General features: G+C 39.1%; 1 protein-coding gene across 2 annotated transcripts in view; it reads left to right on the top strand.

The window, feature by feature from the left end:
- The window catches only part of gsk3ba (glycogen synthase kinase 3 beta, genome duplicate a), a 37855-nt gene extending 11634 nt beyond the window's left edge, over positions 1 to 26221 (top strand). Inside the window, exons 2-11 of one of the 2 annotated variants that reach the window (XM_028022250.1) lie at positions 1397 to 1590; positions 7081 to 7164; positions 14505 to 14615; positions 15675 to 15805; positions 17933 to 18039; positions 18138 to 18235; positions 18343 to 18450; positions 21991 to 22177; positions 22484 to 22582; positions 23440 to 26221. In XM_028022250.1, coding sequence (XP_027878051.1) covers positions 1397 to 1590; positions 7081 to 7164; positions 14505 to 14615; positions 15675 to 15805; positions 17933 to 18039; positions 18138 to 18235; positions 18343 to 18450; positions 21991 to 22177; positions 22484 to 22582; positions 23440 to 23516 — 1196 coding nt within the window. In that variant the 3' untranslated portion in view covers positions 23517 to 26221. The remainder of the gene's footprint in view (positions 1 to 1396; positions 1591 to 7080; positions 7165 to 14504; positions 14616 to 15674; positions 15806 to 17932; positions 18040 to 18137; positions 18236 to 18342; positions 18451 to 21990; positions 22178 to 22483; positions 22583 to 23439) is intronic. The other variant, XM_028022251.1, reaches the window with a different exon arrangement.
- The last annotated feature ends 730 nt before the right edge of the window (positions 26222 to 26951 follow it).

Genomic DNA, 26951 nt, shown 5'->3' with positions numbered 1-26951 from the left:
GTTACGTCACATTACACCTGAAACTGTAGGAAGTTACCATAAAGCTCTATCTATCTATCGATCGATTGATCACGTGTCTATCGCGATCGATCGATCGATCGCGATAGACACGTGATCAAAATCAATAGATAATACATCTAGTAGAATATTTATCAATATTCACTAAACTCCCATCCAGAACCTCACAGCATTTTGGGAAATGTAGGCAGAGGAAAGACTTTAGCTACTCAACCTCTCACAGGAAGCTAAGCAAGGTTGGAGGCATCAACTAACTCACTCACTCTTTGGTTACCTAGCAACAACTTGTTGAGTAACTTGCATAGCAGCAGTTTCAGGTTTTGCCACCGTGCCTCATAACTGCTTAGAAAAAAAAACACAAAAAAAAACAAAGGCGTGGTGTGAAAACTGTGGATAAAACTGGAAATTTCACGCCACCAGTTTGGCAGTATTTCAGATATTTAAAACAAAAAACTAATCAATAATTATCCATATTGTCTGATATGAAACGCTTATCTTGTGATAAGTTTTCAGCCATTTTGTGCAGCCCTAATGTGTACTCTGAGCTACACTAGCCCTCCAACTTCATAATGTTGATATTATAGTGGATCGAGGATCTCAGCCTACATCACCATCGTTAGGTTCATTACTTTCAGACCTGTCACTGTCCTCTTCTGGAGCTGTAACCATAACAACAGCTGATATAACCTGTAACAGCTCCAGGATCCAGGATTTCCTCAACATCCGCTTATTTTTCAAGTTTTCCTGTGCTGACTTCTTCATCCATGCTACTTGTTTGTCTCTTGTCATTTGGTTTTCTACCTGTTCCTTACACACATAACAATGTAAGGAATTGTGTTTTTTTTCTCTTTAGCAATAATATGGCTCAGCTCTGAAAAATACCATACACTGCCTGAATTAATCAGAAACGATCAGAAAATGAGTGGTGGTTATTATAAATTTATTAGGAATTGTTGTGAAATGATGGAAAACATCAGAAAATGTAATGGAAAATTTAGAAATGTAGCTTACTATGTGTTTTAAATAGCCAAACAATGTTCTTTACAGTTTTGGCGTCTTGAGTAATAAAAGTACTAGAGAGAATGTGTGATGGCAACCAGCAAATCATGCATCACTGATATGAAAAAGGGCTCTGCAGATTGTCCAATATTAAAATAGGTCAACAACGTCCAGTGGCTCTTCATGAACACTGATGTTATTCTCAAAGATTTAGTTCTTGTGTAACATAAGGTTTTGTCACAGAATCTGTTTAAAATAAATCTTTTTTGTTTTTCATTTTATCTCTCATATTTAAGCTGTCATATTCTTTCCTTGCTCTCTGTAAAAGCTTCACCACTTTGTCATAAACTCCCGCATGTCTCTTTGTGCCGTTCTGTAGGAGACAAAGATGGCAGCAAGGTAACGACAGTTGTGGCCACTCCTGGCCAAGGCCCCGACAGGCCACAGGAGGTCAGCTACACAGACACGAAGGTTATCGGCAACGGATCCTTTGGCGTCGTCTACCAAGCAAAACTCTGCGACTCTGGGGAACTAGTGGCAATAAAGAAGGTCCTACAAGATAAGAGATTTAAGGTGAGACATGCATGAAAAATGTGTACACAAAAAGGCAAAGGAAAGCAGGATGTGCAAACATCCTCTCGGGTTTAACTTTAGTCATGACGTTTTATTTCCATCTTACACAACATGTCCAACACAAACATTTGCCGTGTTAATGGATGTAGCTGAGTAAATGTGAATATGCAGATCTTTTACACTTGAAGGGAGATTTAAAAAACACCAAAACCAGAGAAAACAACAAAGAAAACATTGTGCTTTCAACACAATTGCTTATGTGTGTCAAAGGAGTGTATTCTTTTACTTGAAGTGTGTTTAGAATTGCCAGGAGATTTTTTTCTCTCTCTAACAAACATGAACTTTTTAATATTTATTTGTTCAGGAGCCTGACGGATTTTCTTCAGCAGTTATAATGAAACTAGTTAGAAGCAATGAAGAGTTAGATGATTGATGAAACTTGAAGAAAACCTGTTAGAAGCTACAAAAAAAGTAGAGACTAAGGTGGAGGTTTGTCTTCATCTTTAAAAACGATCCTAAACACACCACCGCAGCCACAAATGATTAGTTTAGATAAAAGGACATTCATGTTTTAAAATGGTTTAGTCAAAGCCCAAACTTGAATCCAATTTTGAATCTGTTTTAGAGGGATGTTAACAGAAGCTCTCAATCCCCATTTAGAAGATGTAATAATTAAAATTTGGGTGTTTTAAAAAAAAATAAAGATAGAGAACTCTGTATGATGCAACTGACCAACTGCTTGAAACCTTGAAAATACCTAAATAAGTGAGTCAACAGTTTTAAACTTCTTTTTAGATGGGATAATTTTAACAATAAAATGTGACTGAAAACAGCAGTTGCCAGTAAATATGTGGTGGAAAGAACTGAGGGAGTCATCTTTGTTTTTAAAGTGTTCAAAGGAAGCACATTTTGTCCTATAATGTGTTTTACCAGAACAGTTTGCACCTTAACGTAACAGAACGACACCACTGGAAACAATTAGAAATTTTACAAAAACATTGAATTTATTGATTTTACCATGGACATAGAATATTTCTTTGGTGCTTTTTTTGCTGTTCGGCTCCTCAGTGTAGATCTGCGCTCACTGCTCTGTCTGTAGTTTTCCAGCCTGCAGCTCAGTAGCTGTTAAAATTTAGCTGTATCCTATAGCGCTTTAACCCAACCGGTTCAGCTAAACTCCTCCGCGGAGCTGTGGCCTATTTTTAACCTTTCTGAGGGTTTGTGCGAGTGCAGCACACTCTGAAACCAAACAAGAAGAATGATGTCACTTAATGATATGGAGGTCGACCATCTGCTGCTGAATTCACAGCGCTTCTCAGAGACGCACGCACACTCCTTGTGACTCTGCATACTGGCTGTGATGAAGTCATATACTGCTCTCTGTGAGCCTGTGGTTAGTGGATTGCTACTTGAAACAGGCCAGTGATCAGCTGAAGATCACACGCTGTTGTATCGTATAGGGTCTGCTATGTTAAGCAGACCCTCTGCATCAGCCCTCCGCCCCTCCTGGCTCTCTGAAACCAACTTTCCTTTTACTTAGTCAGCCCGATCCTCCTCGCCAACAGCTGGTGAGGAAATATGAGGCAAATGAGAGCTAAGACTCTTCACATGACTGTCAAGCATATGCAATAGTGTGCACACCAAGTTTCACATACAAACAGAACCCATCATCTTCAGATTAATCTTATAGAAGTGTTTCTTCCCACGTTTTATTTTTTTCTCATTGATAATTTGTTTTTGGTTGTGGTGCGAGAGTAAAAAGGTTATTTTTTTCCCCCTGTACGTGCGAACAAAGCTGAAGTAATCACATGAGTAGGATCTGCATTAGGGTGAAGCTGATGAGACAAAGTGTGAGACGGTTCTGGTGGGGGTTACAGTCTGCTTGTGGTGCATTATGGGATAGGCTCTATCTCCTATTCCCATTTGAGGGATCGCATATCAGCCTATTGGAAAATGGATGCTCACATCAGAATGCTCACTAAGAGCTGGAGCATCAATGGTGGCAGCTAGTCTTTGGCAACATTAATGAACAATGGCACTTGCTGTTAGCTCCCAGGTCAGCTGAAGTTCAGGAAATCTGATCAATGCCTCATCAAACCCTTGATGCAATTGTTTGAAATGAGGAAAAATTGCATTTCTGAGCCTGGCTGTAGATACATTTCTTCATCACACCGAGGGCAGAAGCTGCAAGTTATTTTGGGGCTGCTGTAAATTCTTAATGGAAACACAAATGTTCATTAATGTGCAACAGACATAAAATAGTTTCCCAGGAAATGCATTAATATCCATTACTTTTACTTTGATATGATGCAAAGTGCAGCACTCTGCTTTTTAAGAGGTTTTTCTCTCCTTTTAAATTTAAGCAGGAGATCAGAGGCTGTTTGTTTGTAACACTGATACAGATTTTTATTCAGCTGATTCAACTGTATTACAAGAAGATATTGGAGCAGCACTGAAGATATTTTTTTCCAACCGTCCTACCATAAGCGGCCATTATTTACTTAAATTGGATTATAAAACTTTCAGATTAACCTGGAAGGAGAAAGAGAACATAGAAACAATTGATAGTTAAATTAATACGATTGGGGTTAAATGTCTCTAAACCGCAGTTTAATAAATTTAAACATAAAATTGAAATTAAATTGTCTATTTTTTTATTATTGTTATTATTATCAGCCATTGCATTAGTGGATTAAGAAATCCAGAACCTGCCAATGAAAATCTGTCACATACCATAGATGGTATTGATCCATCTGTCTCATTGATAGAAAACTGTTTAATTAATTCAACTCTTAGCATAATGCTGTGACAATAAATGCATTAGCTGCCTCTTTTGGGGGCTTCAGAAAAATACCGGTATGTAGATTTAAATAAAGATGGATGAATATGTGGGATGCTTTATAACCACCAAATGAAATGCCTAGGGTTTTAGTCACAGTATTAAAAAATGGTGCCCTCAAGTTATTCTGTGGCTGTATTCAGTTTAATCCTTAAGCAGAAGAGGAAATTGAAGTATGTGTTTGTGTAGGTGGTAAGCTTTGGGTCTATGTGCTCAGTCTGCTAGATGTGGTTTTGTCCCATCAGCATCATGAAGTGCTCAGCTGTAGCACCCCTTTGCAGCCTGCAATTAGGGCTTTTTTTCCCCCCTCCAGTTTCCACCGGCTTTGTCTCCCATTTGTGCCACTCTGTGTCTGCGCTGCTGAGACTCTGGTGGACGACGGGTCAGCAGGACGGACTGCAGTACAACAAGAGCTGAGCTGGGCTTTACTCAACAGTCTGCCTGCTCCCCCTCCATATGCTACCATCACCCTCCGCACATAATGCACGCACACATACACACACACACAGACAAAGACACACCCGGGACAGTCCAGTGCAATAAGACGAGGGCGTTGGCTGCAGTGCACAATAGTTTGATGTCTGGGTCTGTGACCTACGTGCAGTGATGTCATGACGTGGTGGAAGTAGTGGGGGGTTCTGAGTGGGTTGGTCATAGTCAGAAAGACAGGAGGCGGGATGGAGGGGGTTATAGACAATTTACGTCTGCTTGTAAGTGACTGAGAATATTATCTATACAAGGCTGCTGAGCTATGGTATGCTCTTCAATGCTTTGCTGCTGACACAAAGAAGACCATTATAAAATATGGTCTTATTTTACATTTTCCTTTATATTTAAGTTAGTTTTTAAGGGAAAACTGACATAAAACAGCTCCAATCCTGATTTGAAACAGCATCTTTGATATCTCGTCACTGATTTAGCACTAACCTGAAACTCGATTTGTTTTTCATTTATTCTGATTAAATGCAGAGTTCTTATGCAGTCTGGAAACCTATGGATTTTGATGAAATGTGTCCTGAGTCTGGATTAGTATGGAAAAATAAAACAATAGAAATATTTCTATTTCAAGACTTAATTCCTTTTTTAATCTGTCCATCCTTCCATTGGTATATCCATTTGTTCATCCTACCTTGAGAGAAATGGAATTTTTTTCTGGAAGATTTTGACATAAAAATCAGTAAGAACCGTATTTATAATTAGTGACTTATCATATTGTTTATCGTAAAAAACAAAAAATTATGATGAGAATTTTTATTTATCGTTGTCTCAATAAATTCTAATTAATGATGTTTATAAACCCCAAAGCTGACAGTATCATCAGAAATGTTATTTTACTATTTTCTTCACTGTTTCACAAGAGCATGAATAAATATCAGTAAAAATTTTAAATGCATTTAATATGTGCAGTTTAGTGATATAAATCACACTTCTTTAGGTAAATGTTATAATGAAGCCTATTTCAAATGGGAATGTTTTTCAAGAACAGTATTTGTCGGTGGCACTATGAATGCTGTTACGTTCCATCACAACCATTCAGTTACCTAAAAAATAAGTAACTATTTTATTTTTTTTCAATAATTTTTATTATCACAACAGTGCCACAAAATATTGTGATAAATTTCCATAAAGTCAATTTCTCCCTACCCTATATTTAAACAATTTTTGCTTTAGGTCTGGACGCAGATATTTCCTCATTTAGTCATCCATGTAATACTGATGAAATGACGCCATGTTTGTTTCTTCTATTCATGAGTGAAAATGTCCTATGACGCTTTACAACACAAACACACAGAAAACCCTTTTAGTTATTTAAATCCAGTAGAGATTGTTGTTGGAATCAAAATCTCACATGTATACAAGACTACTATCAATAAAGTTTCAGATATTATTATGTGTCTCCCAGCAACCAGCTGGCCACATGCTCCATTGCATACAACTCCGACATCAAAGCTGGATTTTTATGCAACCGGCTGGATTCTGACCTCGTTCATGCTTTAAGCTTCCTCGTGTGGTCTTCGGGTTGTTTTCTCTGAATCCGACCACCTTGCATTTGTGTTTTTTTCCGCACTGGGGTTCTCAGCCTGCAAAGGTTATACAAGCACTTTAGATCAAGCCACCACAAAGCCCTGAGATTAAAGGGAGGAGGGAGGAGAGGAAAATGGAGATTTGTGCAGAAAGTTTGATCTGCAATGGAGCTGTTGGATCTTTTTCTATTATTTTGAGTTCTTGTCCTCACTTGGAAATTCTCTGAGTGTACAGTTACTTTCTGTGGGGATACCCCAATCATCCAGTGATTACATTTTGAATCCAGTGGCTTCTCTTTGTTGAAGCACTTTTCCTCAGAATTTTCTTCGGTGCTAACCAATTACCATTGTATGCCATTATTGTTGACTTTAAGCACATTTCTCTCATGTTGTATTTTGTGGGCTTATAGTTTTTCATAAAGGTCGTGCTTATATACCTCAACTCTACTGCAATGGCATATAAGAGCTCCATCTCTGTGTTGTGTAATTATCCATAAAAGAAATTATTAATGAGTATTTCTGGTTTAACTGAAAACTGCAGACCTTCTCAAAAACATATTAAAGTAACATTCCTGATACTTCATGCTGATTGGTCATCATTATAACAGTTTTATTTCTTATTCTCAGAATCGTGAGCTGCAGATCATGAGGAAGTTGGACCACTGCAACATTGTCCGCTTGCGCTACTTCTTCTACTCCAGTGGAGACAAGGTCAGTCAGAGATGAACATTTCAGCTCCCATTCATCTGGTTGAAGAAGCTGGTTTAATATATCTGTTGGATCCATAAAGGGGAAGCACTTCTAGCCTCCTGTAGCTGTCAGAGGTGTTGGCGAACATAACTCATGCTATGCAACTCATGTGCATGCTTTTTCTTTGAGGAATCAAGGAGTTTGCCATAATTGGTTTTAATATATTTCTTTCTGAAGATTTCAGGACATTGAAAAGCATCTCCTCTACTTGTCGTTTTATTCTGTTATCATTAGCTATCCAGTGAACACCCTCCTATTCATGGCTCGTTCAGTACTCTTGGATTTTTATGTGGAATATGACTAAATTATTTTCTAATTGTCTGCAGGTCCTAGAGGTGAAATAAGAAAAACTGTTCTGTTCTTCTTAGTGTGCATTAAAGTATAGTTTGTGTTTGAACTATTAAAACTAGCATTTATAAGCATCTATAGAGGGGATCTCAAGGGTTTGTGGATTTTGGCTACTTGCAGGTGACTGTGTTCCCAAACCTCAAAGAATACGAGGGGTCCACTAAAATATACTTTGTGATATAATTTTTCCATTTGTTTACTTCAAAATGGGTTCTTTTAGAAATGGGACACATCTTTAACATTCAGTGATTTGCAGAAGTATATACACCCCTAAAACCTGATGCCATTCAGCCACGTTACAACAGACCGCAGTGTATTTTATTGGTACTTTTTGTGGTGGATTATTTTCTCTGAAGTGGAAGAAAAGGGAGACGTGGTTTTCACAATATTTGACAAATAAAACTCTGAAACTGCCATAAGTTATGTATTCAGCCCCCTTTACTCATACAACTCTAAATGACGTGCAGAACAACCAGTTGTCTATAGTAGTTTTCTATTAAATAAAAGTTTACTTTATTTCATTTAATCTTAGTGTGAATCCACCTGTTCTGTGAGCGACTCTGAGGTTTGTCAGACAACATTATTGGACAGTCTGCATCATGAATTGAGGTTTGAATTGACCAAAGCAGACAGGCCAGGGAGGACGTTAAGTACTGCTTAATGAACCGTCTGAAAACGGAAAGAGCATGGCACAACCACAAACATTCCAAAACATAGCCGCTCATCTAGACAGACTGGCTCAACAAGGATAGCTTTGATTGGAAAAACAGCCAAGTGATCCATGATAACTCTGGAGAAGCTGCAGAGATGCACCGCTCAGGGAGGAGAAGGGCCTTTTCTAGTCATGTTGACCTCATTCACCCAGCTGCCCTCTCAAATCCTCACAGATGCACACACATGTCACTAGGCAACTTAGAGAGAAGTGACAAAATGGGAAAAATTTAGAGTATTAATGCTTTTAGAAGATATTGTATTAAACAATGTATTTGCCAACTAGCAATATTTTTATGTCTATATGCTAAAAACAAACTGTGAATATTATTAGTCTTAATGCAAATAGTGTGATAAGTGGATTTGCTATGCTTCTATTTATCTGTGCTTTAAAAAAATGTCAAAAACTGTCCTTTTATCTTCTGGTGATAATTTTCAAGAAAATTATCACCAGATGTTGAAGCTTTTAGTTGATTACTTTCTCTATGTCAATTAGAATTGTTGTGTGTCTGACTGGCAGTGCGTTTGACAAATCCAACAGTAGATCGCGTCCATCAGGACAGGAAAGTCACCTCTTTGTCTCGCTTTCTATTTCTGTCGACCTGTGGGGGGTCTCCTGGAGACTGAGAGGCTGGAAGGTGTCATTCAGCTGGTTGACAAACAGGCCCGCCGAGGTCTGCGTGTCAAATATAGACACACATGGATTTGGCATACACGCTGTGGGGACTATACCCATGACATCGCAGCCTGGAATGCTCTCTGCAGCACACCTACCAAAGTTAAAGGAAAGGATTATGGGGTCGTAGGTTTGAATTGAGTTTTGGTATAAAGAAAGCTGACTGAGATGTTTGGGTGGGGATGGGGTGAGGAGGCATAACTTTGCAAGATCAGGGGTTGTTGGTTAATTATAGATTTACTCAAGCTGTCCCCTCTATTCTTTAAGCTCCACCTCAGTGCTTCCTCTTACCTCATGTGCTCAGTGACCTCTGGGAATACATGGCTAATAATTTATTTGCAGAGACTGTTAGACTACCAAAAACAAACGGCTGCTCTCCATGTAACACTTAAAATAAACCTTTTTTTAAATTTTTTTATCTCAAATTGATTTCATCATCACATCCATAAAATTTGTGCTTACATTGAATTCTACCGTGTTGCTTTTCCTGCTCATTTATTCCCCCTGCCCCCTTCTAACCTCTCTCATCGTGTCACTTGGCTAATTATGGAGACGTGCACCAAGTTGTTGGTATGAGGATTTACCACCCATAGAGCCTAGAGTGAGCGGGGATAAAGAAGGGAGGGCTCGTGAAGGAGGCGAAAGGTAAAGTCAGTGCTTAGACGATGGATGGAAAGTTACAGACAGGCTGATGGATGGAAGGGTCTTTAATAAGAAGACCCTGAATCATGGAGTGAGAGTTCACACTGGATGCATCTTTCAGGGAGGCAGCTGTCAGACACGCAACTACAGCTGCCACAGCTGTCATTATGTGGACAGGTAGTCTTGTGCAATTACTGACATGTGGCAGGCCCGGAGCATACGGTGTGCTTCAGCTTTTACCCTTTAACCTGTTGTATAAGACTATTTAAAATGAAGGCCGCTGTTCCAAATAGCGTGGGCTGTAAGCAAATAGTTGCTTGACTTTTACCTCTTGAGAATACGAAGTTTTAATGCGGCATTCGAGTGGAACAGTTACCCTTATCGTTATTTGCCTCAAAGTAATCATTGCAGTGTAGCTAAGAGTGCAGAGCAGCTCACAATCACACATCTCAACTCTCTCATGTGCAAAAGTGCATAATAAAAATATTTTCGCATCATGTTTCAAGTACAAGCGATCAGATTTTTATAATACCTGTATTGAGAGGTAAACAACAATGATCACTTGGGTAAAGGGCACTCTGGTGAGATAATGGGGATATACTGGTACAAAAATTTTAAACATTAAACTCTTGCTTTTTGGTGTTTGAAATAGCCCTGCCATGCTTCTTCTGCCTTCTGCTCATCTCCGAAGAGAAACATCTGAATGCTCTATTTCATGGACAATCAGACCAAACATCTCAAACCAGTAACCGTTTAATCCCTACCTCACAAGGAAAGTAAAATTGATTAATTTGAACAAGAGCGTTAAACATTCAGTGCCCCTTATAAACTATCTTACAGTCTCGCTGCTTTGGCAGATCGTCGGCACATTCTAATCCTTCCCTATGTATTATCATCGTGTTGCCCACAACTAGTAAAAGCTTATTTTGTCGGCCTGTTTAGAATAACTGTTCACATTTTTGGATAGAATTATGAGCCATGAAAGTATTTTTAGCTCATCAGGATGGAGCAGTGTATTAGATAAATATGTTTATTGAAAGGACTAAACTCAAACTGAGTCACAAAGAGACTGAGTCATGGTAGTAATGGGCTTATTACACATCAGATTAGAACATCTGTCACCTAGAAAATATATCTACAGAATATTAGTTACATTTATCAAGTCAAGTAAGATAAACATAAAAAACATTAAGGAAAAAATGTTTCATTAGGATATTGTTGACTAGAATGCATCAGTTGATGGTGCATGCAGAGGTCTATGATAAAGGAAGAAGGTGTGAAATTATTCATACCCTGGGCATATTTAGATATACAATGATTTTTGCACACACTGCACCAATCTGCTTATCAATCTCCCCTTCATTTTTTCCACTCATTCGTGAACAAGACCCTGAGATCCTGAATCTGCTCCACCAGAGAAGGTGCTCTATCTACCCTTTTCCTGTTTAAGACCACTGTCTTGGATTAGGAGGTGCTGGTTTTCATAATCTGATGATGCGAACAGAACCACATAATTTGCAAAAAACAGAGACTTGACCCTGAAACCACCAAAATGGATCCCCTCAACACCTGACTGTACCCAGAAATTCAGTTTATAAAGGTTATTAACATACCTGTGGGAGTTCAACCCTCACTGGAAGCTGGTCTGACCAAATTGACACAGTTAATTTATCTACAATAAATGTAATCTTAAGGCATTTTAAGTAATAGAGGTCAAATATATACACAGAAAAACGTAGTTAATTCAATCCAATCATATAACAGATTCCAAATGTAAAACATACAGTCAAGAAGAAGAGAGCCGACACATAAAACTGCGACTCTTTCATCCAGGAGTACATTCTATGAAAATGGAAAGAGTAACGGGTTAATGGTAGCCATTGCTCTTTTACTGGATTTTTCTAGGAGAGAAATGTAGGAAAACGGGTCAGCTATGTGCCAATGTTAAAATCTCTGGGATCAGTAGAGCTGGGTCAGTGGTAATGTCTATGAAGAGAAAAAAATTTTTTTTATTGACTTTCTTTAAAAATAATGTCAGTTATTTATTTGAACCTTCATAGCAATTTTTGGAAACGTCTTTGCAACCAAACACTTTTATAATCACTGTCCAGATTTTTGCATGTTTATTCTAGAATTGTAACTATTTATCTTTGGCCATATGCTCTAAGTAGGGAGACTTCCTTGCCATCACGCTAATCTTTAACGCCTCAAACTGTTTCTTTATTTAATTTAAGTCAGAACTCTGGTTGGGCATGTTGGTAAAAATTACTTTAAACCCAAATTTATCAAGCTTAACTCATTTGAGCTGAACTGTAAATATTGACACTTGGGGGGAATTTTCAACCTTCCGATTGCCAGACCCTGAGCCACCATTATTACCATGCTACTGTTCTTATGTCCTCCGGTCACATCACATAACTCCTACATGTCACAGTAGATGTGATTAATCTGTTTGTGGCTTTCTGAAGACCACAGCTCTTTCTCAGCTCTTATTCCAGAAACCCATATGTTTAGCAGAATGTGAATGAGCAGCACTGCCTCTGGTTAATCGAGGTCTAGCAAACTGGTAGAGTTGGCACAAGATTAACTTAGGCAAGTAAACGGCAGTGCGAGACAAACTGTGTCCTCTGCTCATGTTTAGTGATATATTCTTAGACACAGTGCGACATTGGAAGCATATTCATTAGTGTGTGACAAAGTGGAGACTCACTCATCGTCCTTCCTTCTGCCTGTCCTTATGATCTCATTAACATGTACTGCTGTGCTCATTTTCCTTATCATATGGATTCCCATATGCTTCCTGAGAACTGATTTATCCAATGTGTCCATATGACATGAAGCACAACCACACATTCTGAAATAAGCTCTGCGCAACATGTAGTATAAGTCATAACCAGCCTTTAGTAAAGTATAGCTGGAGATTAATATTGATAAAAAAGCTTTCCCAGTTGTTCAGGTGACTGCGGGCATTTTTCTCCCCAAAATCAGATGCCTTATTATTTAGCTGGGAGTTAACAAGGAGCCAATCAGGGCTTTGCATTGTAATCCCTCTGGGAAGAAGCCAAGGAAGTGGCTTTGCAGTGAGGCAGGAAGTGAGTCATTGCTGTTGCTAGGCTAAATATAGCAATGATGGCGCTAGCAGGAGGCGGAACAGGCTCCCCAGTCGTCACAAATTTTATCAATGGAGGGAATGGCTGCAGACGTGCATGTATGGCTGGGAAAGGGAAGCGCTGACTGCCAAAGTGTGAACATAATTGTAGAAAAATGTTAATCTACAGGTTGTCTTGTCTCTGAGTTCTTGGGCTCTTCATCTCATTTCATTTACTGTCTATTTAACCCAGAGCTCTATGTAGTAATCAGAGAGGGGAGAAATGTGTGTCCAGTACAGAGATAGTAGTGTTAGATTTCTTTGAGCTATGTAGATCACGTTAGCATCTCTGCTATAGGTTCCTACAGGTTGTTTTTCTGTAGCTTTTTTTTACCTTATGAATTTTGTGACCGCTAGACATGTTACTAAGATCACCTGACTGTATAATGTCTTGCAGCTCGGTAGTCAAACTGGTTCAAATGTTGATTTCTGACCCAAATACTCATTAAAATAGTGTAATTTACGATTAAAATTATTTATAAAATCAGCTGTTTCCAGAATTCACTTTAAAATATAGAATAATTTGGGATTTATTAATATGTGGATGTACTCAAACATACAGATTGTTCCCAGCTAATATTTTTCTTAACCTTTACGATGATGTTCCCAATAAAATAACTGTGAAGGCGACTATGTTGGTTGGTGCACACTTTTCATCCATGTGTGTGATGCCACCTGCTCATCTGAGGTTTAACTCTTACAGTCAAGTTAAAAACTTTTCCATCAACTAACCTAAAACATTAGCCTCTGAAAGTTATCTTTAAAGCACAGAGCTAAATTTAGGAAGTCAAACTTTAATTTGACTTCCTAATGCCTAGATAAGGGATGGGAGATTGCCAAAGTTTCGAATACTTATTCTAGTGTAATTCCAGTAAATAAAATCATCTTATGTTTATGTCCCTATGTCTCTCTTGTCTGTAAATATTGTTTCCATCCAGAGAGCGTTGGTAATGAGAAGTCTGGTTTCACATGCTAGCCGCAATGTCTTACTTCTACCACAAGGTGGCAGAAATGCATCAGCTAAAGCAGATTACTCTAAGAGGGGCTGCACAAATTGCATTGGTTTTCAGTTGATGTAATATTTTTTTTTAGCTAATTTCTGCAATATTTTGTCTTGAAATGTAGATCCTTACCCACAATAAACATTAAGCGTCACAAAAGCATTACGAGTCAAATTGAGTCACTTAAGCTATGAAGGGATGAAATCTGACGTTGTTTCCGACCTCAAAGGAATTGTTACAGTCATGATTTCAGTGTTTCAGCATTAGACAGTAAGTAGGAAAATGGAGACCTCTGCTGTCCCGTCTCCAACTGTTCCATTCCTGAATCATGATTTGTAGTTTTTATTTATTAGTCTCCATTAATGCTCCGATGGCTCGGTTTTGAGCAGCTGATGTTGTACTCAGAGGAAAAAGGAAGTGTTACAATAACTGGGTGGAGAACCTTCTGCCCTCCAAGACTTGCTTCATTCTAACCAGGAAACAAGGAAATGATGTCACTGCCTGTGGCTGCTGGTGCAGCTCAGGCCGTTGTGACTCATGACTCTGGTTTCTGTCCTCCAGGGAGATGCAATGGATTCTCTTTTAGGATATGAAAATCTGTTTTATCGGCTTGCAAAAGGCAAAAGATATGGATAACGCACTGAAAAATTTAACAGGCAACTGAGATGAGCCTGGTTATGATTTTATATTATTGATATACATATTTAATGTTTGTTTGATTTTTCTGATTGTGAGTTTTAACTCGAGTGTCCTTGTTTTTTCTTCTCTTCAACAGAAAGACGAGGTGTATTTGAATCTGGTTTTGGACTACGTTCCTGAGACCGTCTACAGAGTGGCCAGACACTACAGCCGAGCCAAACAGACGCTGCCAATGGTTTATGTCAAGGTAAATATAACTGAGTCTGGGATTTTATTACCATTATGGCAGGAAGAGGCAGACGTTGTTGGTTTTCAGAGACACTGAAGAGGAGATCTTAAACCAGAGTTGGATTTTTTTCTGACTTTTTCCTTTCCTATTTGATAATTCTTTAACAATCATTTACTCTTTTGAATCAATTTTCTTTTACTGCTATGTTCATATTTGAATCTTAGTGGATTCTGTTTTTTGTTTCAGGCCAGAGTGATTGGTCTTGCAGCAATTTTTAATCTATCTCCATTTAAGAGATACTTTGAGATTAAGAGCTTTAAATATAAAACATATGATTTGGCCTAAAATTCTATGATTCACTTGAATGACCGTTCGACTTTGTATAAGACACAGCTGTGCAGCTGTGTGTATTTTTCTAGTAAGCTAAAAATAAAAACATATTTGTTTTTCTCTAGACCAGGTTACCAGCTGATTTCTTAATTAGCATATACTGTATAAACAAAGCAATACTTCCCTAAGAACACCTGTTGGTTAAAAATGCAACAAATAGATAAAATACAGGAAATAAGTGCAACATTGTGTTGTTAGAGTCAAGCCTTTAAATCATTTGTAGGTACTTTTCCTGTGTACCATCATTTATGTGTTTTATTTCTGCATTGGTTCAAAATGATTTGTGTAACAGAAAATATTGCTAAGATCACAACTTTATAATAAATATAGCAAAATTAGCAAAAATAGATCTATCTTGTCTTTATTTTTTTAAACTTTTTATTCAGTTTTTTTCTATTTAAGCTAGTAAATGTCCACATTTTCTTTCATTCAAAATTAGTTGATTGATATTGACTGCAACTGCAACTTTGCAATTGATGAAACTCGTGTTGTTTTATCTCTGCAAGGCACAGTTAACAGTGTTCCTTTAAAAAGACAGCATGACGGGATAATAAAACATCCTGTGTTTGACCGGACTGAAATAACATCCCTGTGTGCGTTATTTTTTACCTGCTATAAAACTTGTAATGTCAGGTGGCTGCTTGTTCTGCAGTTGTGACCCGTCTGTGTGTCTTCTTCCCTGCGTAGTTGTACATGTACCAGCTGTTCAGGAGCCTGGCTTACATCCATTCGTTTGGGATCTGCCATCGGGACATTAAGCCCCAGAATCTGCTGCTCGACCCAGAGACGGCTGTTCTCAAGCTCTGCGACTTTGGCAGGTGAGACGCAGTCATGCTGTTAACATGGATGCAGGTTAATCAGCGCGTCCACTGAATTAACAGGTCTGAAACAGAGTAGACTAAGCTGTAGGAAAAACAATGAAACTCTGCTTATTTTTGTCTCAACCAAAGGTAAGCAGTGCTCCAATGTTGCTATGTGTCAACAAATATCTTTTAACAATACTTTCAGGCTAGACTTGATTGCTGCACATCTGCCTCATTTGTTAAACTACAGAGGCAGTGAATTGATCTGCCTGTTATGTGCCACTGAGTCAGCAATGGAGGCAGTCACAGAGCCATATTGGCATTTATGTGTGAAGTGGGGGGTCGATGGGTGCAGCATGCTGCTCTAATCAACAATGCTGTTGTCACTCAGCTGAGCACACAGTGCCGACTTGCTCTGTGTAAGTACATACTGAGCACAGCTCTGTTGGGCTGATTGAATTGTCAGTGTCAATTTAATTTAAAAAGCATTTTGTTAACAGGCGCAAGCTGCACCAAAGTGCTGTGTGAAAATTTAGCAAATCAAGATGTAAATGATATTCTGTACCTGTGCAAACACAAAGGGTGAAGATGGAAAGAAAAGAAAAGCTACTGACTAAATGGTAATAAAGTCATTAGACGAAAACACATTAGTTACAATTTAGCTGTCAAGCTGGGTATGAGTGGTGTGCCTGGAGAAGTGGGGGGTCTTTATCCCAGACCTGAATAATTATGTTAAAAACAAAGTAGAGTATGGAAACTAGTTGTTTCCTTTACAATTTCCATAATACAAACATCTCAATTTCTCCAAGCAATATCTAAAACGGGTTGTGTTTCACATATTAATTATAAAAGAAATTAACTTATTGTTTTAGTTCAGAATTTAAATGTTTACTAAATCTATGAAGAGATCTCTAAATAGCTCCTGTTTCTACTGTTTTGTCACAATTAAATGTTTCGGGTCATCAGTTAACCAGAGAACACATAAAGTGCAGTTTTCAAATGATAAAAAAGGATTCCCAGCTTGAATAAGTAATTGGTCGCCTTGTTGACCCATGAATTAAATGCAATTAATCATCAATTATGAAGTCACTTAAAGAAATAACTTACAGAAAACCCATTTGACAACATGAAGCATGTTTAAACATATCAAAAACATAAACCTTCATGTCCTTGACTAAACGAATTAAGAACAGATAAAAGAGACCAACATCCATCAGCCTGAAATGTGTTAAAATGTTGTTTCTGAAGCTTTGGGATGCCATCAAATCTGCAGTAAGAGCCTTTATTAACATATGGAGAAAATACTGTATGAAACAGTGGGGAACCTTCTCACCAAAATTACTTCAAGAGCAAATTTGTGATTTGTCCAGGAGGAGGCCACTGCAGGCCTAACTTATCTATTAAAATCAGTGTTCATGATTTAACTAGAAACAAAGAGAGAGAGCAAAAATGTAATCTGTGGTGAAACCCTTGCTGACCCAAACTCATCAAAAAAACTCTTCTTTTAAGCAATATGTTTTAGAAATACAGTTGCAGAGCAGAAGTGGACCTTTTTACATCTGGTGTAAAACTAACAGCATTTCAGAAGAAAACTCTGCATACAGCGTGGTGATGGTGTGATGGTCTGTGGTTGCTTTACTGGTTTAGAAAGCAACCACAAACTATCTGGTTGTCATAATTGTCATAATTCTCCTCTTTAGCATAAAACCCTGGCAATCAGTTTGCCTTTAAGCTTGTGTCCACTTGGACACCAGAAAGTCTGAATGGCTCAGAAAACCTCACAAATGACCAGAAAATTGACTTATTAATCTCATTTTGAGTTTAGCTCTTGAAACATCTAAGAGTTTTTTTTTTTGTTAAAAGCTGTAGTTTTTCTATAAAGATCTGGGCATTAAGAACCTACAGCAGGATTATCTTTCTGTCTTTAGGGAACGGATGTGTCGGCTTGTTTCACTTATTTCGTCATGTCTGCTGAGGGCTCTGCTCCCTTTGCAAAAATCTCTCAGCCCCTCTTCACACATCAAATCCCAGTTTAGCCCCTGTGCCTATAAATATACTCTGATCACATTGGTTTCACGTTCCTCTCTTTTGGCAGAAGTGGGTGGTGATTCTGACCATGATGTGCTTTTATTGTGTGTGCAGCGCGAAGCAGCTGGTCCGTGGAGAGCCCAACGTGTCCTACATCTGCTCTCGCTACTACCGGGCCCCAGAGCTCATCTTTGGTGCCACTGACTACACCTCCAGCATAGGTACGCCCACCCCAGCTGATCCAGCCAGTCTTAGGGATCTGGCTGTGTGTGTGTTTTTCTTATTATTGACCCCTCCTCTCTCTCTCTAACTCCTGCAGATGTGTGGTCAGCTGGCTGCGTCCTGGCAGAGCTGCTGTTAGGACAGCCAATCTTCCCTGGAGACAGTGGGGTGGATCAGCTTGTGGAAATCATTAAGGTGAGAATCAGCCGGCCGTGCTGAGCTCACTGTGTTTGAGCAAGTGGGACTTGGATTTCAGGACTAAATGCTGTTGAGGTTAACAACTCTTTGCTGTTTCTTTCCAGGTTCTCGGTACTCCAACCCGAGAACAGATCCGCGAAATGAACCCCAACTACACTGAGTTCAAATTCCCCCAGATCAAGGCCCACCCTTGGACTAAGGTGAGTCAGCAGGTACAGCAGCACTTTTACTTCTACGTTTTTCTGCTGCCACATCCCACCGCTTTTGTTCTGCCATCCCATCATCTAACATCCATCCACCGGAGCCGCATGCTGATTTAAGAGCTCCTTTTTTATCTGTTCGCATTCACAAAACTCATTTTTTTTAAATGTAGGTTTTGGTTTACTGCTTTTGTGTTTCTTTTTTTGTCATTGCATGTTGAACATCATCATGCATCAGACTGTGTGACATGTTAATCTACCGGCCACTTTATTAGGTGCACCTGGCTAGTTCTGGATTCATCCTTTTCCCTTCGGTGCAGATTTCTTCATTATGCAAATCTCCCGTTACAACGACGATGTAATGGGTGACTCTAAAGACTATTGGAGTACAGTGAACTCATTGTCAAAATCAAGAAGCCAGTTTGAGATGGTACGAGGTTTATATCATGGAGCATTAACCTGGTATAGGTGTGTAAATTGTGCTTGTTTAGTACTAAAGTACTCGAGGAAATATCAATCACACCATCACTCCACCAGCAGTCTGACCCCCTGATACATACCAGGATTTATACATACTTTCCTGTAGCTCACTCCAATTTCTGCAGTTGAATGTGTGAGTCAGGAAACAGGCTAAGTTTTTCCAACATGTGATCGTCCAGTCTTGGTTTGCTTTTGTGCAACGTAACCTCAGTTTTCTTTAGCTGGCAAGAGGGGCAGCAGGAGTTTGTCCTCTGCTGCTGTAGCCCATCTGCTTGTAACAAGTGATTATTTGGGTAATATTTCAATTAGTTTTCCGATTTAAAAAAAAAAAAAAAAAAAAATAGAACCCTTCTCTACAAACCATAAAAGTTTCCGCATGAAAGTCCCAGCAGATCAGATATTCACACCAACAACCATGGCACATTCAAAGTCACCTAAATCCCTTTGAACGTCTGAATGTTCTGAGATTCTACCATGTGACTGACTAAATTGCTGTTTGTGTTAAAAAGCAATTAAACAGGTGTACCTAATGAAGTGGTCGGTGAATGTTGTGTTTTTATATTAAGCCTGCTCTGTTGTTTTCTTGCTCACCTTTGCCTGTGTTTGGTAACATAAGTACAGTATTTGTATAAGCTGAGTGTAATATGCAAAAGGACTTGAGTCATCTCTAATGCCTTGGTATATTAGATCAAGTGAGATAAACTGTCTTTTAAATGTTACAAATCTTTCTTCAGACTTTCTAAACGTCTTTTTAAGTTTTTCTGAGCTTTGCTGATTTTTCTCTCGTTTCAGAACAGTTCCTGACCATTTTCATGGAAATGGTTTTTATTTTTCAAGACGCATGACACCTTTTTGTCCAATCTATGGCGAAGATCAAGTAGAACAATTTGACAAATGTAAAATAGTATTTATGACCAATAATGTGTTCTCTACTGAAAACCTCTTACATAGTCGATGTTCAGCGAAATGATAATGGATCTTTCGGTTCCTCCATCAGATCTTGTTCTTGCAGATTGTTTAATGGCTTTCAGATACTGTTCAGACTGAATACTGCTTCCTGCTTGGCCTTAAATTTGAAAATTTGGAAAAGTTTTGTATTTGGTCCTGGAGAAATACCGACAAGAAAAAAGAAAGTATCAGAAAATATTTTAGTTTCTAGGTTATTTTCCCCATTCCATTTCCCAAAAGATTAATCTGAATTGAAAGAACAAAGAATGAAGCAGAGTGATTTACACATTGCTTATATATAAAATGTACAAATCCCAAGTTTTACTCTATTGCCACATATGTATAATAAATGTGTGAAGAAAAAAAAACATAGCATAAATGTAGCATACCATGTAAATTATAAGGCTCTTTGGTAAAAACCACAGATTTTGAAGGCTAACATTTAGTATACATAACAAATTTTTAAATTATTTGCTGGTTCCAATTTTAATTCACATAAGGTCATCATTACGTAAGACAAAATGATAAAACATGTACAATAAAGATCAATAACTATGTTGAATTTAAGAACTATTTTGAATGAAGACATTTAGATAGAGGTTTATGGTTATAACATCATATTCCCGAAAGAAATGTTTACTACAAAACAGGAAATGTTAAGCTGACATGAGCTAAGTAAATGTAAATCGAAAGGTAAGACGGTGAACTTTATTTGTTAAATTATAAGTGATGACTTTTTTCTTTTTATTTATTATTTTAGCATGTTTCATTGAAGAACATGCTATCCAGAGATTAAGACCATTAATACATAAGACAGCGACATAAAGACATAAATGTTTCTCAAGGGTGTAGCTAATAATACCTTGGCTTTGACCCAGAGGGATAATTTTATTTTAATGGAGAAAATGTGAAATGTTGAGCCTGGATCAGTTTGGGATCTTAAAAAGAAACTTGTGCATTAAATCTGTGAGAAACCGAAAGGTCAAAGTCAGGAAGCTTATTAAACTTGAAAACAATTGTTTCTGAAAATGGTCAGATACAAGTATTTGGAAAACAATGAACTGAAATTGTGTCTAATATTTAGATAGACGACTTTTAAAGATGCTAAGCAAATCTGATTAAAAACCCTGGTCCCAAAATGTAAAGAAATACGGGATCATTCAGGACTGTATGCACTGTGTAGTATTTCATGTTAACTGAAAAATATGATTTTCACAATAATTTTTATGAAAAAACATTTGAACGGCAGAACAAGAAAACACTCATTAAGCTAAAACTGAAACTTGTTGTTGTTATTATTATTATTATTAACAACCATTACCATCAGGTTGGGGAAGAAAATAGTTGTGTGGGCAAAGTTGTATCAGCAACCCTTTTACACAGCTGGCTTCTATCAGTATTTCTGCAGGTTGTGGTTAAGGAGCGACTCTTTACTTTTATCTTGTACAGTCAGACACAGACAGTAAGTATGAGGCTGTAAGGAGTGGGTTGACATTATTTCCATTCCTCACACAAAGCTTTTACTTTATAAATTTAGCCTCCAATCAACAGGCAGCCACTGGCCTTTCTGTTCTGCAGGGATCCTACGCAGTCTGGAAAAACATAGAATGTTTTTAGTATTTTCCCAAGCCTGGATAATAAAGGAAAAAGAAAATAAGAGAACGGAAATATATATTTTTTTCTGTCTGCCCTTCCTTTCCTTATGTCCTTCTGTCTTTAGCTCCTGCTATCCTTGCTTTCCTTCTTCTCTTCCTTTCTTTCCTTGTCTTTCATTCCTTCCTTCTTTCCTTTCTTAATTCCAGTTTTTGATGTTTCCAGGTTCCCCATACAAGTGGTAGTACTGTAGAAATATCCGTCACTACAGTTCACCATGAATTTATATTTTACTTATTTTTAAATTGGATGTAAGAAACTGATTAGAATAATATAAATTTCTCCATAGATGTGTGGGAACCATGTTGGGGTCGTTCTCTGCAGCTGCATTTAATTCACTGCTCTCAAAGTGCCAGATCACAGAAACACTTCAATTATTCCCCTGGTTGTACCTTAGCTGTCCAGACGTCTACCTGCATGGCGATAACGACCAATCTTAACACGTTGATGCTGTCTCTGACCGCTGTTCAGGTCTTCCGGCCTCGGACCCCTCCGGAGGCCATCGCCCTCTGCTCTCGCCTGCTGGAGTACACGCCCACTGCGCGCCTCACCCCTCTGGAGGCCTGCGCTCACTCCTTCTTTGATGAGCTGCGTGACCCCAACATCAAGCTGCCCAACGGCAGAGAGAAGCCCTCGCTCTTCAACTTCACCACCCAGGGTACGCTCCAGACACACAAGCTGGTCACATAAGGAAATAAAATCGACCCTTTGAAATAGTTTTATTCCATTCTCATGTTTGTCTGTTTTTACTTTATCTGCTTCGGATTGAGCACACCTCACCTCCCTCTGTGGAAGTTTTCCTATTTCCTGATTCTTTCGCGTTCAGCTTTTCCTCCAGTTAATCCTGCGTTTCCATGCACAGCTCATGGAAATGTTCATTTTTTGACAGATCTGAGTGTCTCTGCAGGGTTTAGTGAAGCTGTGCAGCAGCATGACCTGATAACGTCTGTTCATTATCTTTCAGAGCTATCTAGTAATCCCTCTCTGGCCTCCATACTCATCCCTGCCCACGCCCGCAACCAGGCTGTCGCCTCGACACCAACCAACGCGTCTGCCACCACAGGTCAGAGCCGCACTTCTTTCAGCAGACTTTCTTCACCATTATCAACTTGGAAGCACTCACTTCCCTTTCTCTATTGAACTACTGAAATAAAAATTTCAATGATTTATTAAAATGCACCTTTAAGTTATGTAGATTTGTGTAGACTGTGGTTGACAATTGATTATTAGTTATAATTTTCATGTACTATAATCATACTGGTCAGTTTCTACCTTGTTTATTTTTTTAACATTATTACACTATGGTTAAACGAGGCCATGATGAGCAGAGGTTAAACTTTGATAGATTCATTATAGGTAGAAAACGTGTGATTAAAAGGTCAATTAGAGTATTAGGTTAATGTTTGTCAGCTACTTTGTAGTTGTAATAATGCTTCTTGGTAATAAATCTCTTGCTGTTGGAAAGCTGGTTTATTTCAATTTATTCATTTTCCCACATTAGTGAGGAAAATGAATTTGTAGGTGATTAGCAGAGTTGAGTATGTGGTTTGTGCCCCACTTGGCATTTGCCAAATCCTCTCTGCCACCTCCCAAAAGCTTGTGGTGGAGGAAGTATCATGCTGTGGGACAGGATCTACTTGTGTAGTTCAACATAACCACTCTGACCAAGTTGCAAAAAATAACGGATAAAGAATGGGACGCCGTCCCACAATAGTGTGTGATCAGTATAAGGAGACACCAAGCAGTAGTCGGCAGCAGAATTAGATGTTCAGCTCTGACAGGTGTTTCAAAACAATACGTTTTATTTCCAAGAAACATTTTTGCATAGAAAAAAACGAACTCAAATTTCTACAGTTTTTTTTTCTTTCTTTTAATCAGTTTCTCTCACCTAACATTCACTAACCTCCTCCCTGCCCACAGATGGCAGCAGCACGGAGCGAGGTCCCAACACCACCACCGCCTCCGCCTCAGCCTCCAACTCCACCTCCACCTCTTGAGCCTGCAGACCCCACTCGCGCCCCGCCCCGGCCTCAGCCCCCGGCCCACAGCCCCCTCTCCATTGCGCCCCCCCCGGCCAGGGGGTGAGCTGCGATCAGCTCTGCTCCTGGCGGCGGCGTGGCGATGCTGCAGCGGCCCGGGGCTCAGCGGCGACATGACCACACGAACCCAGCCACCCTGACCTCCACCTCTGACCCCCAGCTGTCTGAACTGTCCTCCACCCACCTATGCTCCCTTTGACAGGGAATCGTAGGGGCAGATGCGTTGCCGACTACAAGTATACTAAACATGTATACTCGATGGTAGCCTCCTAACATTTATAAGAGGACAATCTGTAAAAAAAAAAAAAAGAAAAAAAAGTCCTTTGTTGCCCCTCATCGCCTCCTGACTGCCCCTTCCTCGTTATCATACCACATCTCTGCATCCACCCCCTCCTCCTCTGGTTCCTCCTGTAGTGCATGACCCAAGTACAGAAGGACCAACCGGAGAGGGGCACCACGACCTTTCACCTCCGCAGACAAGGCATGAGGTTCATGCACGTGTATTACACACACTCAGACACACTCACATCCTCTCGCACACGTTGATGCATGATGACGACCGCTGGAAGAAGCTCTGCAGATCGGGTGGTTTATTTCTTTCGCCTGGGGTTTTTAATTCTAGCAGCCTGTTTTACTCATCGTTTTTATTTTAATTTTCTTTTTTTTCTACTCCTGGGCAGCGATTTGGTGAGGCGGGGGGTGTGCGACGACGGATGTGATGTGTATCTGCTTCCTGTGTGCTTGTATAATATATACATACAGTACAAACGAGCATACACACAGTTTATATAATACTTTTCTTTCTGTATAAAAAGTATATATAGATAAATGTATAATAACTACAATGGTTCAGAAATCATTTATGGTGAGCTCATATCTGGCAGCGTAGCGGCAATATTTGCAGCTGCCTAAAGACGGATCTGGATAAGTTGATGTTTTGTTTGTTGCTCCTGTTCTTGCTGGAAGCGTTGGAGTCCAGCAGCAGCTTCGCTCCTCTCCTGTGTTGCGTGTATTAAAGGCTGTAGGTGGATTTAGAGCACCTGCTTTATTCCTTTTTGCCTTGGACTCCGTAACGCTGCAACGGTGCAGCATCTCGACAAACCAGTTCTCCTGTCAGCATCCCGCCTCTCTCTTCCAGATGATCACAGTTTTTTGTGTTTTTTTTTTTTGTTTCGTTTTTCAGCGAGCGCGCTCCTTAAAGTGTTAACCACCGTTCGTCCCCGCAGCACAGTGCATAGAGAGCTGCTCGGTACTGTCCAGATGTGTTTATTTACCAAGAACACTCACTACATTAAAAATAGAAAAGGAAAAAAAACAACAAAAAAACAATTTGTATATACAGTATAAATGCTCCTTACCAAAATTCTGACTTGTACGTCTTGTATCTTGTTTTTTATGTTACGATTATTACTTTTTTTTTTTTCCCATGTTGTGTTTAAGGTATGTATATACGCTGACCCATGTACTGTTTATGAGTGAAAACAAAGAGTTGGGAAAGAAAAGAAGAAAAAAAAAGAATCAGGGCTGAACTGATATTGTTTATGGATATTGTTAGATGACGATGATCAGCTTTATCCAGCCATATGTTCAATCTTACCTGTACAGTACAGTAGATGACAGCTGTATTATTGTAACAAGAACTAGTCATGTATAGTGTAACTATAGTTTGGAGTGCCTTTGCTTTCATACACCTTCGCCTTGTCTCCTCCATCACCCCCGTCCCTCAATGTCGTGATTCCCCCCCTCGGTGCTGTCAAACGTCCCGCCGCACGAGCCTCCACCTTCTCCTCCTCCTCGCCCCCGTCCTTCATCGCACACTTTGTGGATTATACAGACATTAATTGTAAGGTTCCCCCCCAACCTCATCCCTCAGCTGAAGATACAATATAGACTTTGGGAACTGATGTTTATTTTGATAGATGTTTTATCACGGGCACGCACGTGGACTGATGAGGCAGCAGGAGGCCTCTCGTACTGTAAATGTAGACTACAGTAGAGATTCAGTATTGCTCACAGTGTTGGTTCTGTTACCAAAGCCGAACGTTGACGTAGTTGTGATGAGCCATCCTCAGAGGCAATAACTCTCTGTTCTTTTTCTCCTCCCCTCTGTCTGGATATTTCTGTTGTCTCTGGGCTGCATATCTTGAAACGTAGACAGGGAGGGTTGGGGTAGGACTCAGTAGCACCTAAAGGGGGGGGGGGTCGAGTCATGTAGCCTATCTCCCACGTCTCCTGCTTGCTGTAATTTTGCATTCATGAACGTGTTGCTTCCCTCCAACAGAAGGTTTGACCACTGTACCCCAACCCTCGACACCCAGTTCAATAAAAACAAAATGGTTACCAAAAACAGAAAACAAAGTATATCTACTAGTATAATAAGTCATACTAGCATATATACTGGTCATATGCTAACTGGGGTAAAAGAAACAGAAACAGAGTAAAAGAAAAAAATACAACAAATACATCCTGTATAACAGTACTACTACTTGAATGCCTCTGTTTGTGACTGAATTGTTTTTTTGTTTTGATTTTTCCTTTTGTTTCTGTGAAGGTATGCTAAATGTTGCGCCTCTGTAAATATTCCCTCTGCGTGCTCCGAGGAATAGTTCCCTGGTACTGTAATTTGCAACAAATAAAGAGTAGGGTAGCCTGGAAATGATCAAGGAATTTGTCTGCCTGGTTTTCCTTTTAGTGTTAGCTGTGTGTTTCTGGCACAACCAGTAAAATGAACTGGATAATCTGAATTATTTTACGATAAGGATCATTTAAGGCAGCTACGGGAGAACCCTTCCAGAAAGTATGGCTACAACCGTTGCTGCATTCATGTGAAAAAATATCTACTGATGTGAAACAGAAGAGGACAATAATTTAAGTGCAAAAATAAATGTAATCTCAGAGTCTAAAGATGTTATATTCCTAATTCAAGAAGGTTTGCTGCCACCTACAGTCGACCTGATCGGAAAGCTTGAAACTGGAACCTTTAATGTCTGATATATCATGAACAGTTCAACTGAAACACAAAAATATGTTGCTTAACTCAAGAACCTTTTGATGGAGTTAAAGGACTTGGTCATTGTTTTTTCATTGTCCTCAGATATCATACGTCTAATTAACTAGAAAGTAAGTTTAAGTGAATTTGAAATAGGTTTGCAAAGGCATCAGCCAGGAGAAGGCATGAACAAATTCCATAGCTTTATACCAAGACGCATAAAAAAATCAATCAATACATGGAGAAACCAAGTGGTTTTGTATAAATGTCCCTCAACTCTGAAGAAATCCCAAAGACATTTTGTGCCTTTTTGCTTTTAATAAAATTTTTTTGGTTGTGTTGAATATCCCTGAATTTCAAAATTATTTTTCTCTTCGTACTTTAATACCTTAACCTACCCGCTG

Source organism: Xiphophorus couchianus, chromosome 7, assembly GCF_001444195.1.
Source record: "Xiphophorus couchianus chromosome 7, X_couchianus-1.0, whole genome shotgun sequence".
NCBI lineage: Eukaryota > Metazoa > Chordata > Actinopteri > Cyprinodontiformes > Poeciliidae > Xiphophorus > Xiphophorus couchianus.
This window is presented reverse-complemented; position numbering and strand designations above follow the sequence as displayed.